Source organism: Sebastes fasciatus, chromosome 19 (genome assembly GCF_043250625.1).
Source record: "Sebastes fasciatus isolate fSebFas1 chromosome 19, fSebFas1.pri, whole genome shotgun sequence".
NCBI classification, from domain to species: domain Eukaryota; kingdom Metazoa; phylum Chordata; class Actinopteri; order Perciformes; family Sebastidae; genus Sebastes; species Sebastes fasciatus.
Genome location: NC_133813.1, coordinates 19,103,205 through 19,121,232, shown reverse-complemented (window position 1 = coordinate 19,121,232; position 18,028 = coordinate 19,103,205). Strand labels below are relative to the sequence as shown.

General features: G+C 41.0%; 2 protein-coding genes across 4 annotated transcripts; one reads left to right on the top strand and one right to left on the bottom strand.

The window, feature by feature from the left end:
• The first annotated feature begins 5,510 nt into the window (after nucleotides 1-5,510).
• Nucleotides 5,511-10,326, top strand: pou5f3 (POU domain, class 5, transcription factor 3). The gene is given in 9 exon segments (XM_074617593.1): nucleotides 5,511-5,561; nucleotides 5,719-5,790; nucleotides 5,882-6,570; nucleotides 6,572-6,649; nucleotides 6,962-6,981; nucleotides 6,984-7,073; nucleotides 7,461-7,591; nucleotides 8,319-8,483; nucleotides 8,577-10,326. Coding segments are annotated over 7 exon segments (1,428 nt in total). The 5' UTR covers nucleotides 5,511-5,561; nucleotides 5,719-5,790; nucleotides 5,882-5,890; the 3' UTR covers nucleotides 8,841-10,326.
• Nucleotides 10,327-10,577: 251 nt separating this feature from the next.
• Nucleotides 10,578-16,368, bottom strand: fut7 (fucosyltransferase 7 (alpha (1,3) fucosyltransferase)). 3 transcript variants are annotated; one of them, XM_074617595.1, is made up of 3 exons: nucleotides 16,071-16,368; nucleotides 14,229-14,339; nucleotides 10,578-12,721 (listed from the first exon to the last, which is right to left on the bottom strand). In XM_074617595.1, exons 2-3 carry the CDS (start codon nucleotides 14,229-14,231, stop codon nucleotides 11,642-11,644), a joined length of 1,083 nt encoding a protein of 360 aa, XP_074473696.1. In that variant the 5' UTR covers nucleotides 14,232-14,339; nucleotides 16,071-16,368; the 3' UTR covers nucleotides 10,578-11,641. The 3 variants fall into 3 exon arrangements, with proteins under 3 accessions (XP_074473696.1, XP_074473697.1, XP_074473698.1); XM_074617596.1 differs by having other exon boundaries at nucleotides 14,229-14,291; XM_074617597.1 differs by lacking the exon at nucleotides 14,229-14,339.
• Nucleotides 16,369-18,028: the final 1,660 nt, after the last annotated feature.

Sequence of the window (18,028 nt, the reverse complement as noted above, 5' to 3'; positions counted from 1 at the left end):
ACCGACCGGTTGCTTTGGTCAACAGTACAGCCATTACATTTTTAGATCACATGAAAAATCCCACTTTTATTAATAGTCAATGTCAGGAAGTTTTAAAAAATTATTAAAAACGTTAACAATGTGTTTATTAAATGTTTTCCACATTAAATATTTTTTCACATCGCATATGTGTGCATATCTTTGATATTCCACTTGTTATGAGTTCATAGTTACCAAATACTTGATTGTGCTCCTTGTAGTTTCTGAGATACAGCCATTTTCTTATCGTACTATATCTAGTTTTTGGGCACATGGGACTACTGTTTTTTCCTAAAATATAATGGAGTCTATGGTAAAAAGAGTAGTCACATGGGCCCAAATATTAGATATAGTATGATACGAAAAACTCACTTTTCAGACAAATGGTTGAACCGATTTTGAAAATTTCTTAACATTTGTGCTTAGGCAAGAACACTTTCACCAAAGGAAATGAAATACTTCAGTTGCAGGCAGAAATGGGTTCAATAAAACAGAAAAAAAGAGAAAGAAATATAGAAAGAGGTTTTATTTGTGATAAATACAATGGAAGCACATCAGAAAAGCAATGCAAAGAAAGTTGGCAACCGTGTTCCTATCATCTGGTGTTGAGTGAAATACATACAACTGATGTTATCTGTGTTATCTTTAAGGACCGCCAATACAAACTAATTCTGTACAGCCAAACATTGTTCAAACACACAAAACTTCATTTTTAGTTTCCAAAGATGCCAAATATTTCAGACTGAATTTTGGGTATAAAATTATTCACAAGACATTTTTGGGGAATTTTCCATTTGATGAAATAGTGTTGCCATAAAATACTCAGTGTAAACATCATGTAGCTTCAATGAAGTGCTGAAAAAAGCTGATCCAGAATATATACCATATGTGATAAGATGATTTCTCCAACCATAAAGAGGAAATAAAAGGAAACTTGATGTTAAAAGGTTAAAGAGATCATCATCATCATCATATTTAAGCAATGGAACAACCAGTATTTTTTGGTGTATCCAGTTCAACTTTAAATATTATGAACCCTTAGACCGCTTTATTGAGAAATTTTTTGACAAAAAAAGGGAAGTCAAATGCATTTAAATATACATTTAGTCTTGCTGAATCAGCAGGGTCAAACTGCAGCTCTATGAGCATTTCCTGTGCTAATGAAGTCTGCCATCACAACTTTCACTTCACAGTTTGACACATTTTGGTGTCGCCTCTGCATCAAAGCTGTCGCTGACTTTCTGTCTGGTTTTTGGTGATACTGTTTGACCTTGTTTTACCTTGTGTCAGGACACAACATGACTACACCCAGAAAGTGTTTGTGTGTGTGTGTGTTGGGGGTTGGGGCAGAGAGAAAGCTTCCATGTAACTCCATGTGGGTTTTTGTGTATGTGGTTGTATGTGCGTGTGTGTGTGTTGGGGAGGGGTTGGGTCAGTCTCCGGTCCCCATTGAGCTACATGCCAAGGGCCATTAAAAGCCCTTTGTGCCGGCGGACGGTGGAAGAAAGGCAGCCATTGGCCCTCGGATAAAAACCTGGGTGGGTGGAGGGTCTGTGAAGGTGGCTATCAAAGGCAGGGCCGTTAGGAAGAAAATCAAAAAGCCATCAGACTTGTTTGCGGGGGCGTTTGTGCTGCTCAACAGGATGGGCAGTATCTACATTTATCAAATCAGTAACTTTTAAAACAGTACAAATATTCATCTTGACAAAGCAGTATTGAGACATAAATCTTTCTGTTTACTTTATTTGTAAAAGTGCAAAAAATCAGCTTTATCTGATGAAATAATGTAATCCCCTTTCAGAAAGAAGAAATGTTTCCTCAACAATTAAGACAATTTAACAGATACACAAATATTCAGTTGGTAAAAAAACAAAATACAAATGAAAAAACAAAGATTAACACATTCATGGGTGTAAATTTCACCCTGCTCATCTGAACATAACAATTGAAGGCCATTTCCAGAAGACATAACACACTTTTTTCTCCCTGTCATTTATGTGTTGCTTATGAGCTGCCAAAACATTAAAAGCATAAATTAGCTTGGCCCTTATCTGTTGTTTTTTTTCAAATTAAATTAATTTAATTTGTTTTATCACAGCTATTCAGGATGCCAATTTCTTTTATTTTACTGAAATGTTAGTGATTAAAACGAATTCAGGTCTGAATGACATGGATTTTAATATCAAAGCTGTCTCCTTAAAGATAGTGGCTTGTATTTATGCCCATATCTATCTTTAGAAGAAGAAAAAACATTACAATAATGCAATAAAATAACCGTTTTAGTTGTGTAGATTGCAGTGTTCAGGAAGTTATTTATAACAGGGTATTCCTATTAAATGGAACTTCTCAGAAGTGCTTTTTTAGTCACCACATGAACCGCTAAATGAAACTCACACTATCTCCTCTTAAGGTGACAAGTGCAGCTGTAGACTAACGTGTCATTTTCACATGTGCAGACATGAGTAAAAACCGTTACATCCTCAAATGAAAGACCATGTCAAGAAAAAAAAGAAAATCACGGTCACAGCGACATTTACACAAAAGGCTATATAACCTGATCAGAGATCGATTGATCAACAAGTTTCTTACAGTAGGACTGATTGTCAATCATGTGACGGTAAAACCTTTGAGTCTGATATCACACATACGCCCAGTATTGCTTTCCTTTGAATTCACACAGCTTATACACAGTGAGGTCAGAAGAGCAATCATTTTACTGAGCAATAGTCTGATACTTTGGGGTTGGTTTGGTTACATTGCTGAAGGTAGAGGTAGTTTCCCTCCACTGGTGTGACTGGTTGAGGTGTGCGACACATTCACACTGCTGCTTTCTTTTATCTAGAACTTTCTCCCTTTCTCTCTCTGTTTGACCCGTCTTGCCCCGCGAGCAGATCTCTGAGGTGTCTTGAAGAGGCCACTTAAAAAGAACTAAAGACAAGATCTGAGACATCTGAGGGGGGGTTTCAAGTAAATCCCCAGATACTCCCCTCACACATCTCCTCCTCACTGTACTGAGCTATTCAACACTGACCCCCCTCTCTTCTCCCCCCCTCCCTTCTTTGGACACCCTGAGAGCTCGGTGCTCTGCTCTCTCTTTTCTCTGAAACCCTGCCTGAAGTCTACTATCTCTCTTGCTGTCTTGTCTTTTGCATGACAATTATTCCCCCAAGTCCATGGCCCAGGACAATGCTTGTAGGGTTGGGGTTTGATGTCTTTTAAGCTATTGAGCAGGCTCGTGTGGTCCCCCTAAGGTTCCCTGGTCCTGGACCTACATAACTTTGTATCTCGGAGGGCAGAGAGAGAGTGCTGACCTCCTTTCCAAACTCAGAAGAAGAAATTCTGTTTCTGCTAGACTTTATTATATATTTCTGTTGTTTTTTCCACATTTTCTTGTGAAATAATGCACCGAAACTTCCCCTGTTTAAAAATAAAATAGAACAATCTGCGAAAGTAACATCATTGCTTAATCAAATTGTTCCCCAGTCAGGTTTCACTTCATTTTAAGGGGCCATAGTGCAAAAACAAAGAGAGTAAACGTTGCTCTAGAGGCTTCAAAAATAATTATTCAAGTTATTACTTTATTTTAAATTATTTAATGTATTTGATGAATTAAAATAAATTAGAATACTCTTTATTTGTTGAATTGTGATGCCTAAAATGATTTAATTAATTTTATTAATTAAAATAATTTGTAAAACTCTTTATTTGTTGAATTGTGAAGCCTAAAATTATTTAATTTATTTGTATTACTTAAAATAATGTGTAATTCTCTTTATTTGTTGAATTACGATGCTTTACAGTAGTTCTCAGAAAAGTATCAAATAATCAAACAACTTTATTATAGATACTGTATCCCAACCCAGCCCACCCCATGATCCCAACATCTTAAAAAAATAATAAAATAAATTACAATTAAAAATAAGACATAAAATAATAAAATAAAATAAAAACCCCAATAATTATAATTAATCTGGTGCTCATTCGTTTTAGGCTGTAGATATCCCAACACTTGTTTATTGCAACTGCAGACAGCACCTTGGTCCTCAGACCAGTTTTGGACCTCCAGGCCATAATCAGACTGGATGCCATGCAGGCCAGGTATTGGCCCTAAGACCTGCAAACCAGACCAGGGTGAAACTGCAGCCTGATGTTTGTTGGGAGAGGAGAGGATGGGAGGAGGGGGGTGAGACTGGAGGAGGTGGGTGTGGGGCGGAATCAAAGGGTTGAGACTTATTGTTCCAATCTGAAAAGGAGCTAATGGTCGACCATCGCAAGTCGGGATCTGAAATCCACGGGGTGCCCCGGGGCCAGTTCGTACAATGGCACCCCCACTCCATCCCGCAGTGTGTCTTCCTGCCGCAATCTGCGGCCAACGACTCTCGCTGGGGGAGCGCATCTGCACCATCCAGCCAGCCCATTGAACGACCATCGATCAAGGCTGAATGGGAGAAGTTCACCTGAATGAATGCTGCTGCTGGTGGTTTTATGAGTTAGTTTTCTTCCATTTGTTTAGAGTTTGGCAAGCAATTCAGAATGAAAAGTAGCAGAAATCCTACTACTGCTACTGTACAAATACTCATCTTAATGACAAAACAGTATTGTGACATTAATCTTGTTTTTTTATTAATGCAAAATAAAAATAAAACCCCTGCTTTATCTGATGTAAAATAATGTAATCCCCAGCACAAAGTCAAATACAAATCAAGACGATTTAACAGACCTCAGACAAAGATACCCAATATTCTATTGGTAAACATACAAATGAAAAACTACTAATTCTCCAGCACAAACAAGCTTTCACAACAAACTCAACACTTCCATGGGTGTAAACAATCACCCTGCTTATCTCATTATTTCTAGACATAACACTAATTTCCAGTAGCCATATTTGTTTTCTTTCTGTTAATGTTGCTTATGAGCTGCCAAAACATAAATTAGGCCCTTATCTGTTTGTTTCTAATTAAATACGCCCCAGTTCATTAAGTTAATTTGTTTTATCACAGCTATTCAGGATGTCAATTTATTTAACTTAGGCTGAAATGTTAGTGATTCAAACGAATTCAGGTCTGAATGACAGGGATTTTAATATCAAAGCCGTCTCCTTAAAGAGGGAATAACTTAAACAAACCAAAGCATTATAATTCATGTATGAGGTGAGCAAGTTAGTATAGTTATAGTATGTATGTATGTACAGGAGCAGTGACATGTGCCTATTTAGCAATGTAAATATTTTTGAAGGTGATTTAAAACTGTTGAATTATTAATATGTTACTGTATAACAGTTTTGGGTTTTTTTTTACAATTAATGACTTTTAAATTCACAAAACAGTAGGTCTGCAGCAGAAATGGCTGAAACCACGCCCACTACTTTGGGGAAGAATCAAGGTCATTCACAAATTCACCTAATCAGCTGTGCGTAATTGTCTGCGTCAGCCAATGGGCGTAGAGATGAGGCACTCATCACCAAACACCCAGCAGCTGTGATTAGGAAAAGCTGTGGAGCCGCCGTGGACAAGAGAAGGAGCATTGAGCTTGAAGGTGAGGTGAGTTGGATGAAGTGTTAAAAGACACAACTTTATGGAGTATAGGCCTGAAGGCGTATTGGTGGTTATGTCTCACCAAAAGAAACGGCAGCTGCTCAGGCCTACTTCAACTTTTTTTAGCACAATTTCTCCTCTAAAACGGACTTTTCTCGCACAGGTGCTGGGCATCTTCCTCAGAATCAGAATTCAGATTCTGCATTCTGATTCTGATTCTATAATCCCACTTTGTGTGTGTGTGCGTAGAAGTGAAAACAGATGAGCAGGTTTAGATTCAGCTAACTTTTCTTTTAACTTTTAAATTTCCCCACGCTTGTTAATAGGTTTGGAAGATGTCTGAAAGATCCCAGAGTCCGGAGTGCCAAGTCCGGCCATTTGACTTCAGCCGCACCAACCCTGGCACCCAATTTCTGGGTCATGAGAGCAGCGCTGCGTCCTTCCAGCTTCCTCACCACCACCACCACGGCGGCGTCCTGCCAGACCCGGGCCTCTTCTACAACAAAGCCGCCGCTTATGGTGGCATCCCACCGGCAGCCGCGCAGACCTTTTTCGCTTTCCCATCCGTCTCCAGCGACTACAGAGGATCCGACTTGCAGGCTGGAGAGTTTGCGCAACCCAAACACTGGTATCCCTTTGCAGCGCCCGAGTACACCGGCCAGGTACCCGGTGTGACGGCAGCTGCACAGCCTCTAAACCTGAGTCCCCCCATAGCAGAGACCCGGGGGGAAATCAAACTACCCGAGATAAAGACTGAGAAGGACACCGGTGAAGACTACTCCACGGAGATAAAGGTGCAACAGTACCCAGCTGCCTCCATGTCCCACGGGGTCTTCTACTCTCCGGCCTGGAACCCGTCTTTCTGGCCGGGGATCACCCACATGACACCGCCCGGCAGCAGCAATCAAAACCCCTCAACATCCTCTGCATCCTCGCCATCGATGTCCCCTTCGCCGCCGAGCAACGGGCTTCCAGGGAACGCGTTTTTCAGCGTGAACCCAACCCAGTCTGCTGCCGGGCCTCCGACGCAGAACCCGGCCTCCTCCACGCGGAGCAGCGGCTCCTCCAGCGGCGGCTGCAGCGACTCTGAGGAGGTAAAGAACCAGGGCTCCAATTTTCTTTTTTTTTCTCTGAGAATCAATGCAATTTTAGTAATAACTTTAATACCAACTAGAAAATGTGCACAACCTTTCCCATCTTCAATGTGTTTCATTTTCTACAAATGTGCACAACTTATCCATCTGCAATGTTTTTTAATTTATTTCTTGTTCGGGAGAATCTTTTCACAGAAGAACTGGAGCAATTCTCCAGTTCAATGCAACTTAGTAGAAATAACTGTAATACCACCTAGAAAATGTGCACAACTTTTCCCATTTTCAGTGTTTTTTCCATTTTTTCTTGTTCAGGAGAATCTTTCCACAGAAGAATTGGAGCAGTTCGCCAAGGAGCTGAAACACAAACGCATCACCTTGGGTTTTACTCAAGCTGATGTTGGCCTTGCCCTGGGTAACCTTTATGGTAAGTTTGGTTCCCATATGGAGATACTGGTTTATATTCTACACACTTTTTTTTAGTTCTGAGTTGTTAATAATTTAAGAGTCAGCAACAGGCAATGCAAATCTGAGAAAAATTGTCATGTCATAACTGAGTCCCCAGTCTTCATGGTCAATCTGGGATCTACTCTAAAAACACTGTATAGTCTTAGTTTGTGTTGGCTTAGATCAGAACTTTAATTAGGCGCTTTACACTACTAAAAGGAGCAACTGAACTGGTGCATGAGGGTTTATAGGAAAACAAAACCCTGAAACTGATTGGGACTCTTGGTGTGTGTTAATCATAGTTTAGGCTTTAAGTCTTTATTTTATTGTGATATGTCATATTTGATGTTTTTGTGTGTGCACATAGGTAAGATGTTCAGCCAGACAACCATTTGCCGCTTCGAGGCCCTGCAGCTGAGCTTCAAGAATATGTGCAAGCTGAAGCCCCTTCTTCAGAGATGGCTGAATGAGGCCGAGACCTCGGACAATCCCCAGGATGTAAGTCTGCTATACTGACATCTGCTGACTAGTTTACAAGACAACAGAGTGATCACCAAGAAGCTTCATGGGATCATTGGGTCTTTTCAGGCCTGGCTAACTTCCTGCTGGGCAAGCCTGAATCAAGGCCCTCTATACTCTTGTGAAGTGTACCATGCCACCTACTGGCCATAATTGAGCCATCTGGTGAAATCTCATTTAAAGAGGAACTATAATGTTCATTTTCAGGTGCATGCTTGTATTTTGGGTTTCTAATAGAACATGTCCGAACAAGTCCAGTCGGCTCTAATTGGTTAGATGGCCCACTGTTGTGATTTGATCAACCGAACCAAACTCTGCTCAAGCTCTATCTTTGTTTAAGGGCCTGCCAAACTAGCCGCTATGCTAATGTGTTACTTGCTGACATCAGCATGTTACAGAAGAAGAGGTAGGACTTCAAGCAAGGCATTTCAGGCAGTTCAGGAGCTGTGTTTCTGTGGGGGAGAGTAACTCCCTTTGACTTGGACTTTGGACGTAACTTGCGGACCTTTTTACATGCACAAAGAACTACATTACACACTAAAGGAAAGTGGAAAATCTTAAAGCACAAATGCATAATATGTCCTTTAAACCATGACCTCCATATATGACAAGCACCAAAATGGGACAACAATCTATCCAGTATACAGATATTAATAATTAATGCTGTAGTCAACACTGCGTGACGAACATTGTTCTTATTCCTCAGATGTACAAGATCGAGCGAGTATTTGTCGACACCAGAAAGAGGAAGAGGAGGACCAGTCTGGAGGGAGCCGTGCGCTCCGCTCTGGAGTCTTACTTCATCAAGTGTCCCAAGCCCAACACCCTGGAGATCACACACATCTCAGATGACCTGGGTCTGGAGAGAGATGTAAGTACAAATTCTAAAAAGTGATGAAATTGTGCCTTTTTTTTAAAGGTCCAATTGTTCACATTTTTAAAAGTCTCATGCTGTTCCCGGCAGGTCGTACGCGTTTGGTTCTGCAACCGGAGACAGAAAGGAAAGCGCCTGGCCTTGCCGCTAGACGAGGAGTGCGACGGCCAGTACTATGAGCAGCAGAGTCCGTCCCCACTGAACATGGCCCCCTCCCCCATGCCCGGTCAGGGCTACCCTGGTTCCGTCTACCACGGCGGCCCTCCTCCCACACTATACATGCCCCCGATGCATCGACCCGACGTCCTGAAACAAGCCCTACACCCCGGACTGATTAGCCACCTGACTGGATAAGCATGCTCAGGTAGGCCAGAACCACAGATTGCCTTCCCACAAGCCCCTCTGTCCCAACCTCAACTCAAGATGGAAGATGAGCCTCTAAATCCGGTAACCAGATCGATCATATCGGCGGATTGCGGGATAGAAACATTCCAAGTGTCCTCTGACCACAGCAGTGAGATGGATAAAAGTGGTTTCTTGTTCCTGCTTTGATGGCGAAACTTAATGACCTTCCTCTAACTGTGACCTGCAACTGCTTTGAAATTTAAACTGAATGTGCCTTTCTGTTTTGTGTTCTTCGATTATGCATAGTAAGTTATTCCATAGGCTTTAATCATGTGAGGTTTGGTGCTACAGTACGTGGTCCAGTTGTGGAGTGAGGATGGTTAAAGAGCCAGCTTTCACTTTGGCTAAATCCTGGGCAGGTTTTCTGTGGTGTAGATGATGAGAGATCCGGGTGGGGGGAATTTAAACCAAATTTATCCTCAACAGTTTGGTCAATGTCTGTGCAATACTTCCGTTTCCCATATGAATAGAGCAGCAACAGTATTTGTCTGAACTGCCTCATTCAAGTGGAAAAAAATGCAACTCTTCACAAATTTTTCCATTGTTTTTGCACAAAGTTGCTTTTGTAATGTTGAATATTATATCTTTTTTTAAGAAAAAAAAAATGTCCTGTTTGTATACCAGATTTTGGCCTTATGGTTGTTGATTATCATCGACGTCTTTAGCCAATATTTTAGCGTCAATGGGGGGGATGGTGAGATTCTAAGTATTATTGAGGGATTAATGATTTGTTACCCACAAGTGTCTTTGCTGTAAATCTACCAATTGCACACTGTCAACTTTATCTCAATGTCTTGGGTGAATGGCAATGAGATGACTTGGATTATGTTGTCAAATTGTATTTCAAATACCTCTTTTGTTTTTATTTTAAAGGGTTTTTACACTTATGAAATGTTGAATAACACTAAATACTAAAAAAATCTAATTTGGGTGCCTATTGGAGTATTTGTCTGGTCTTGTACAAAAAGTTATGTTTTACTCGGATGTAATTTTTTTTTTTCTGTGCATTAATGTAGTCGCTCTTCTTGACTATACCTCACATGACTTAAGTTCCTTCAGATGATGAATTTATTAGCAAGACCAAACCTTTAAGAGTTGTCAGAAGAAAACATTGAAACAATCCTTTTAAATCAGCATTAATGGTAACATAGTATTGCCTCATGAATAATTTTACAGACGTATAATACCAATGTGCAATCATAACTGTTGGACTGTAACCAGTAGTTTTTACTGTGACATTTTCTCAACAGATTGTAAATGCATTAAATTATAATTTATTGAAATGTTAGCTACAGAGTTTTCAATCAAAACACCTTTAGCCTTAAATGCATATAATCTTTATGTTGAAAATGTCAATGTGTTGAAAGATATGTGTAAACTGCTGAAATATTGTTTCTTATATATATATATATACTCCAGTAAAATTTTACTCATGTCCCAGCCTTTTATTGTACAGTATAATAACCAGCCTAACTCTTATAGAGTCCAACATTTTAATTTACAACCATATATGGAAGCAGAGTCTGAGAAACTGAATAGTGATGATGGTTTCTTTGGTCTTAATGCATCTCTACAATCTGTATCATTATCTACAGTAACTGGAAATACCTCCTGTTTTACATTGGTTTGAGGAAGTGGAGTTTTTTTTTTTGTATCACAAGTAGTTCATGGTGCAATGAGTGACAATTTATTTTTTTAAGTAAACCATTGTTTTTATTAACAAGGGAAGATGGACATGAAACATATTCTTACAAACAGTGCAAAAGTAAAATGACAAATATCAAATAGAAAAAAAATAAGCTTTTTGATATCAAATCATCCAACATAGTGCCTGCCTTTTTGAATGGTACATTATGAAAATATTAAGCATTTTACATTTAAATGATATGCTGACACTGCAATTTCAAGCTTTCTCCCCTTGGAGAGAGGAAATATAAACAAATGTTACTTTTATTGGTCAAATTTTATTTTATGCGTCATGTACGTCGTGAATGCCTTTTATTTTTAGCTCCACTACAGGGCTAACAGTGTGCAACCATAGCTAATGTTTGGTTGGAAATGGAGTCCGCTAACGGCAACAAACGATTAGCACCCACCACAACTCAGACTCCAAAACAAACTCTACAGAAGCACAAAAAAGTAAAGTGAAGCCCATCTTGCAAAACTGACCGGCGTCAGGGGGGAAGCTAGGATCAACATCCTAGGCCTTCGATTTAATGGAGGGACCTTCGTTGTAAACAAGCAATTTGTGATTCTTACACCTAACCCCTTTAAAAGTTTTGTACTTTAAAGACTTCGACCACCGTGTGTCCACCAAAGGTCACTCGGTAGTCTTTAATGGAAGCACTTTAATAAAAAATAGATCAGAGACTGTCGGTGCCATTTACAGTAACCTTGGTGCTTGTTAAGCGTCTGTACAGTACATGTGTTTAAGGCTGGGAGTCATTGCACAGTATGGGCCTGTGTTTATTTAAAGGAATAGTTTAACATTTTTGGGAATGTGCTTATTCCCTTTTTTGCGAAGAGTTACTTTTGAGTGCTAACAAATCTTTTCATCTAACTCTTGGCAAAACAGCGAATAAGCGTATTACCCAAAATGTCAAACTATTCTTTTAACCCTAGAGAGGTCAGGTGTTTGGTATAAAGTGCTAGGGATATCAGTGGGCTTTAATTCACTGGGTCAAGCATGTTATGTTAGTTGCATATACTGTATGTATACATGTTTCCATAGTGTCCTTGAACAAGGTTTCCTAATTGACCCAGGCCTCTAGGTCGGAGTAAACTTTCTCCTGAGGTAAACTGTTGTACTGTGAGCAGATCTTACACAGTCTCTCCCTCCAGTCTGTGTACAACTTCACTTTCCACTCATGTTTCCAGGTAAAATATTTACTGTAGCGTTCCTTGTCTCCTGCAAGCTCTTGTAGATATTTTCCTAAGTCTTTAACGGATGCAAACTCATTAACGTGGATGAAAGAATTAGGTGGAGCCACAGCTTTGTAGTCGCCTAATGGCGGTCCCAGAACGACGGGCACCGCGTCGCTTTGGTAAGCATTCCTCCACAGCTTTTCAGTGATGTAATCTTTGGCGACTGTGTTCTCAAAAGCCAAATAGAAGTAGCAGCGAGATATTGTAGGTAAGAGGGCACTAGAGGGGAGGCGTTTCTTTGTGTAACGACCGTAAACCTTCACAGGAACTGTGGCAATAAGCTCTTTGTACACTTTGCTTCTCTTCTGGTGGCTCCTGTAGTTGCTGACCACCCAACAGGCCAGAAAGCTCTTATTCGCAGGGATGTCTTCCACCAAATGTCCTTCAGCCTCCTTTGGTAGCAGCTCGCCGTAAGGTACAGTGATATCAGCATCTCTCCTGAAGGTGATGGTCATGTTGAAGATATTTGCATACTTACACAAGTTTCCATTGTTAACAGGGGCTTCCAGGGACATCCAGGCCCACCTCTGGCCCTGCGGCCGTGGAAGGTCAACGGGCAACTTTTGGCGGCCCAGCACTAGCTCTGTGTTGTGGAACACCACCACATCAGCTGAGGGGAACAAGGAGCGCTGGTCCACCAGTCTACAACGAGGGATGCGGTAGAGGTCCCAGCACACATCACCCTTCAGGCTGAATGACCTTCCATAGGGCCAGTACCACAGCAGGATGGTGACGTTTCTACTGCTGCTCCAGTCACGGAAGGCGGAGGGATTTATGGCTGTCCAGGCCATGAATCCTCTTGGCCATCCATTGAGAAGACACAGCGGTAAAATACAGAGAAAGGAGAGGAGGAGGCGGCGTGTCTTCGTTGGGCTGAGTACAGTTCTTTTAATGTTATCACACCCCTGTCACAAAAGGAATTAAGAAGTAGGGTTATAAAGGAGCAATGAGGGTTTCTGGCTTCACCTTTTGTCTTAAGCAGATGTTAAATGAACATATCAGTGATTTTACCCATTTAAAGAGGACCTATTATGCTTATTTTCAGGTACATACTAGTATTTTGGGTTTCTAGTACGACATGTTTACATGCTTTGATGTTCAAAAAACTCTTTACTTTCCTTATGATAGCTCTACTGCAGCATCTTTTTTCACCCTCTGTCTGAAACATTCTGTTTGCGCTCCTGCCCCGCCCCCAAAAGCCCAGTCTGCTCTGATTGGTCAGCTGGCCAACTGTTGTGATAGATCAACCGAACAAAACTCTTCGGACTCTGCTCCAGCTCCGCTCTAACTAGCTTTGTTTGAGGGCGTGACAAACTAGCCGCTAGGCAGGTATTATGCCAACGTGTTACTTGGTGACATCACCATGTTACGGAAGAAAAGGCGGGACTTCAAGCAAGGCGTTTCAGGCAGTTCCGGAGCAGTGTTTCTGTGTTTGAGAGTAAAGCTTTGTTTATACTTGCGTGAGACACTTTGGTGCGAGCCTTCGTAGACTACGAGCATTCACAGAGGCGTTTATGCTCAACGCATTATTCATTGCAATATGCTCTGAAACGGCAGGAGGTGTACAAACAAAATATTCTGTGGAGAAGCTAGAAGTCAACGAGTGTTACCGGAAAGGAAAGTAGGCTGCCTAGCAACAAACACTAAACATTGACGTACGTACCGCCAAACATTGCATTTGTGTACTGTAATTATTACCGTCGCTTACGTCGAAGTCAAAATGACTTCCTGGCTCTCTGTGCTTCCCCTAGGGTTGCCGCTCTTTCCATGAGACCTTTTTTTTTAGCTTTTACTAAACGATCTCTCATATTCTTTCACAGCCTGCGGCAAAAAGCCTATTCTTTCCCCAGTGTGTTGATTATTTCTTTCCAAGAATTTACTGACATGTGACTGTCCCTGTGGTCTCTCATAGAACAGTTGTAGAGATGTCTGTACAACCTGCTTGCACCATAAACCAGGCTTAACTCCCTTTGCCGTGGACTTTGGCTTTGTGACTTTGCAGACCTTTTACAGGCACAAAAAACTATATAACACACTAAAAGACAGGGGAAAAGCACAAAAGCATAATAGGTCCCCTTTAATGAATACATGAAAAGTACATATTCAGGGACAGCATTTCATTTTATTCAGTTCTACATCAAGTTTTCATTCAAAATCTACTTAGGGTTATGATTGGAGGCCCACAGAGAGTAACGTGCAGAGAGCATGACCTTACACTGACATCAGTAAACAGGAAAAAATAAGCCACCATCTCAAAGGGAGGTTTTGGGTGCGGCAGTCATGACTATGTGAAGTAAAAAACAGTGAAAGCCAAAAACATTAATGTCCTCAGCGTTACCGAAGGTTGATAACACCTTTTTGTACAAGCTGTGCGGGTTTTGTTCTAGTGTCTGTGGTGTAATGATGACTCACCATCAGATTTTCCAACTCAGCAGTCAGCCAGTATGACGAAGACTCACCATCATAGACAGTTTTCTGCTCAACCACGCCTCAAGAGAAAGGTGTGTATTAGCTTCAGTTTTTCTATATGTACAAAAAAGAGAAATACATTAGGAGGAAGCCCTAAGTGCTGTAGCCCAAGCTGGAAAACAGCCATCCATTGACATCATCTCACAATCAGTCAGGCAGGGGTCAAAGGGTACAGAAGACCCTGGTCCAAGGCCCAAGGGGGGCCCATGCAAAGGCCTATGGTTGACCCTTAATTGGGATCAAGTACCATAATTTGCCTCCTGACTTATATCACCGACAATACAAGTTTTATGTATTTACATGTTAAATGAATAAATTATTAAAGGGACTGTTTGTAACTTCTTACACGATTAAGTCACCCGGGTCGGTGTCCCAAGACTCCAACATAAACTACACGGAAGCACCAAAACCGCAAAGTTCTATCTAGTGAAGCCCGTCTTGCAAAACAGTGTTGGCCGCGGTCGGAGGACACGGGGGAGACCGTAGCTTTGGTCTCCAGGGCCGGAGTCTCTGATGTACTCTACTCCTCTGCCTGCCTGCTTGCCTTCACTCATGTGCACACGCTACACACTGCAGAAGACTTCGTAGCTCTGAGAATATCCAGTGAATGTACAGTGGACGTTTGTGCAGAAATAACTGCTGCAGCTCCTCCAGACCAACAGAGGTTTCCCGTGTCTTGTGAAGTGACGGGGCTCCGCAGCGAGAAACGTTATCGTCTACGACCGGGCGCCGGTGTCTTCCCTGTTTTCTCCGGCCACGGTCGGGATGCTGAAGCAGGAATAGCCAACACTAGGATCAGCATTGATTCATGGAGAGACCTTGGTCTGGTCAGCTAACATTATTGCCAAGCAGCTGAAATATAGAGTGATATTGTTCTTTTTAGCTGACGTGTGTCGCCTCACTGTTTTGATCGATGCTCGTTCATGTCTATGTAGAGCGAGCACAAGCTCGAGCCCGACCCTGACTTTTGTTGACTTAACGGCCACTGGTGTTAACAAGCATTTCTGATTCTTACAAACAGTCCCTTTAACATAAAAACACGGATACATTCCCATGAGTGCTCTCAGTGTCATCTAGAACATCTTTACCCATTAATTTTCTATGGAGCAGTTCAAGCTTTGTACCCTATGCCATCACTACTTTGAGTTTTAGCACTCTAGGTTTGGGATTTTGGAGAGACTTGTTCATGTTTAGTAATATGTTTGAATTGTCTTGGTCCATAGGAATAACGTATGAATTTTTAAAAAGGGCATAGTTCCCCTTTAAAAGAACATAATTTGTTGATTTATCATATAATGAGAAAGCGTAGTTCCTGGAACAAATTAGTGTACATAGACAGCTATATGTACACAATGTCTCTGTAGAATAGCACATATTTGCCAGCAGAGGTGAGAGATTAAGACACGAAGGCCTCCAGATATAATTGAATATTACTACAGTCATTAATTTTTTAAGTGAGCTTCTATAGTTGAGACTTCGAGACCAACTGTGAACAGGATGTGGTGAACGATTAATGTTGTAAAACAGTGGCACCGTTCACCTCACTGGCAGTTGTAGAGCGCTGGAGGCTGCAAAGGGCACACCAATTTACTTCCAATGCTGAATGTATTTATTCACCGACACTTACACTCAATCAGTACAATCAGCTTTGACGCACAGCTGATGATTTTGTACTTTGTGACATATAGAGATTACAAAAGAATATGTGAGAACAACATATTTCAGAAGTCAGACCACAATAACCCGAGTGAATGACAAAGAAAACCCCAAGCTTCCTCCACTAACCTGATCACGTCATGAGCGGTCTGTCCTCCGTCCTCAGTCACCACTGATACCATTTTCGGTTGCTGCTGGTAGGAACGTGATGGTGAGCTTGAAGTGCTTAAAACGCAGCCCCTTTTAAGGAAGCTGAGGTGTGGCTTTCTGAGAGATTGTTGAATATGATTTGAGCTCAGCATCATGCTACATTCTCCCACCCCTCTCTACCCTTCCACGTCCTCTTCAGTTCCTGCTTTCAAGTAATTTTTCAAGATTCTATTCTGCTCTTTTGTCTCTTTGGCAATACTCTGCAAGGACAACTGATCATATGAGAACGTGTTTTCCGCATTTGTGCACTGATGGCAAAAGAGGAAGCGTGTGTGAACAGAATTAACGTGGAGGGGTTACACAGGGGTGAGCACACCCCAGTGAGTTATCAGTGTAGCTCTGTTATGGAGCTTAAAATGTAGTATGTGATCACAATATTGACCACACCAATCTGAGAGTTTAAGTTAGTACTATCAATCAAGCTTTATTTATATAGCACCTTTCAAACAAGTCAAATGCAAATCAAAGTGCTGTACAGACGATTGACAAAAATGTAGAATGTTAAAAATGGATTTAGAGACTAATGCACACCAAAACAACCAATATAAAAGTTCATTGAATAAGAAAGCAATAAAAGATGGGTATTTAAACTGATAAAAGATAAATAAAATACAAGGAAATAAAAATAACAATACAAATAAATAAATAAAAATGATGAAACTACTCAGAATAAGCAGATTGTATTAAAATAATGAAATTTTAATAAAATAGAATAAAAGAGATAATGAAAATGTTGATTAAACAAAATATAGTAAAATAAACACTATAATGATGATGATAGATAAAATAAGTATAAACAATAAAACCATACAATTATAAAATTATAGAACACTACATAAAAGCCAGACTAAATAGATGGGTTTTTAGTTAACATCCTCCCAGTTCCTCTGGAAGGTTGTTCCAGCGGCTGAAAGCAGCATCACCAAGTGTTTTTGTTCTGCTTTGCGAAACAACTAAAAGAGAAGTACCGGAGGAACTGAGGGGCCTCCCTGGTTCATAAACCAAACGCATTTCTGCAAGGTAGTCTGGTGCAAGGCCATGTAGTGCCTTATAAACTAATACAAGAATATTAAAATCAATACGAAAACTAACAAGTAACCAGTGTAAAGACTTTAAAATAGGCGTAATGTGTGCTCTCCTCTACTAGATGTATAATGGTTTGGACGGACTGAATTATCCGTCCTTGATACAAATAAATGACCAGAAACTGTATTAATGTGCAGTGTAAAAATTCAATTGTGGCAAAAGCACTAAATGGGAAAATTGTCTCATGTTTCTTTTTGTAATGACTGTGTGCGTGTGTGGTTCATGTTTTATACTCCTTGGATTAGTTTCTATTGTGGGTTGTGCTTATTTTATTCTTTTAAGATCATACATTTGTTGTTAAGACTTAGTTTAAGACTGAGTTCAAAAGGTGTACCCAAGCGCAGAACATAACAAAGAGACAGATGAAGTTTAAGTGATTTATTAAAAAGTACTCAGGCGACAGTGATGGCTGCTGACAGCAGAGGGCAGCAGAGCGAAGAGGAAAGGCTGGTCCGTCTGAGCAAGGTGGATGAGGGCGAGGCTGTACATGGAAGTAAGCAGGAAGGTGGATGAGACTGAGGCACAAGGGAAAAAAACAGGATTAGGCACAAACACACAAGGAGATAAAACACTAAAGCAGGAAAACAAGGAGCAGCTAGAAACATTACACTTCCACTGTAGCTGATGGAACAGTCTGACGAGGACTTGGAGGAAAGCCAAGGTTGATATACTGCAGGGCTAATGGGTTGATGTACTGCAGGTATGTGGCTTGGAGTAGGTGAAACAGCTTGGCAGCAATCAGGGAGCCAGGAGCTGTGAGAGTGAGCGGAGAAGCCACGCCCGCGCCTACA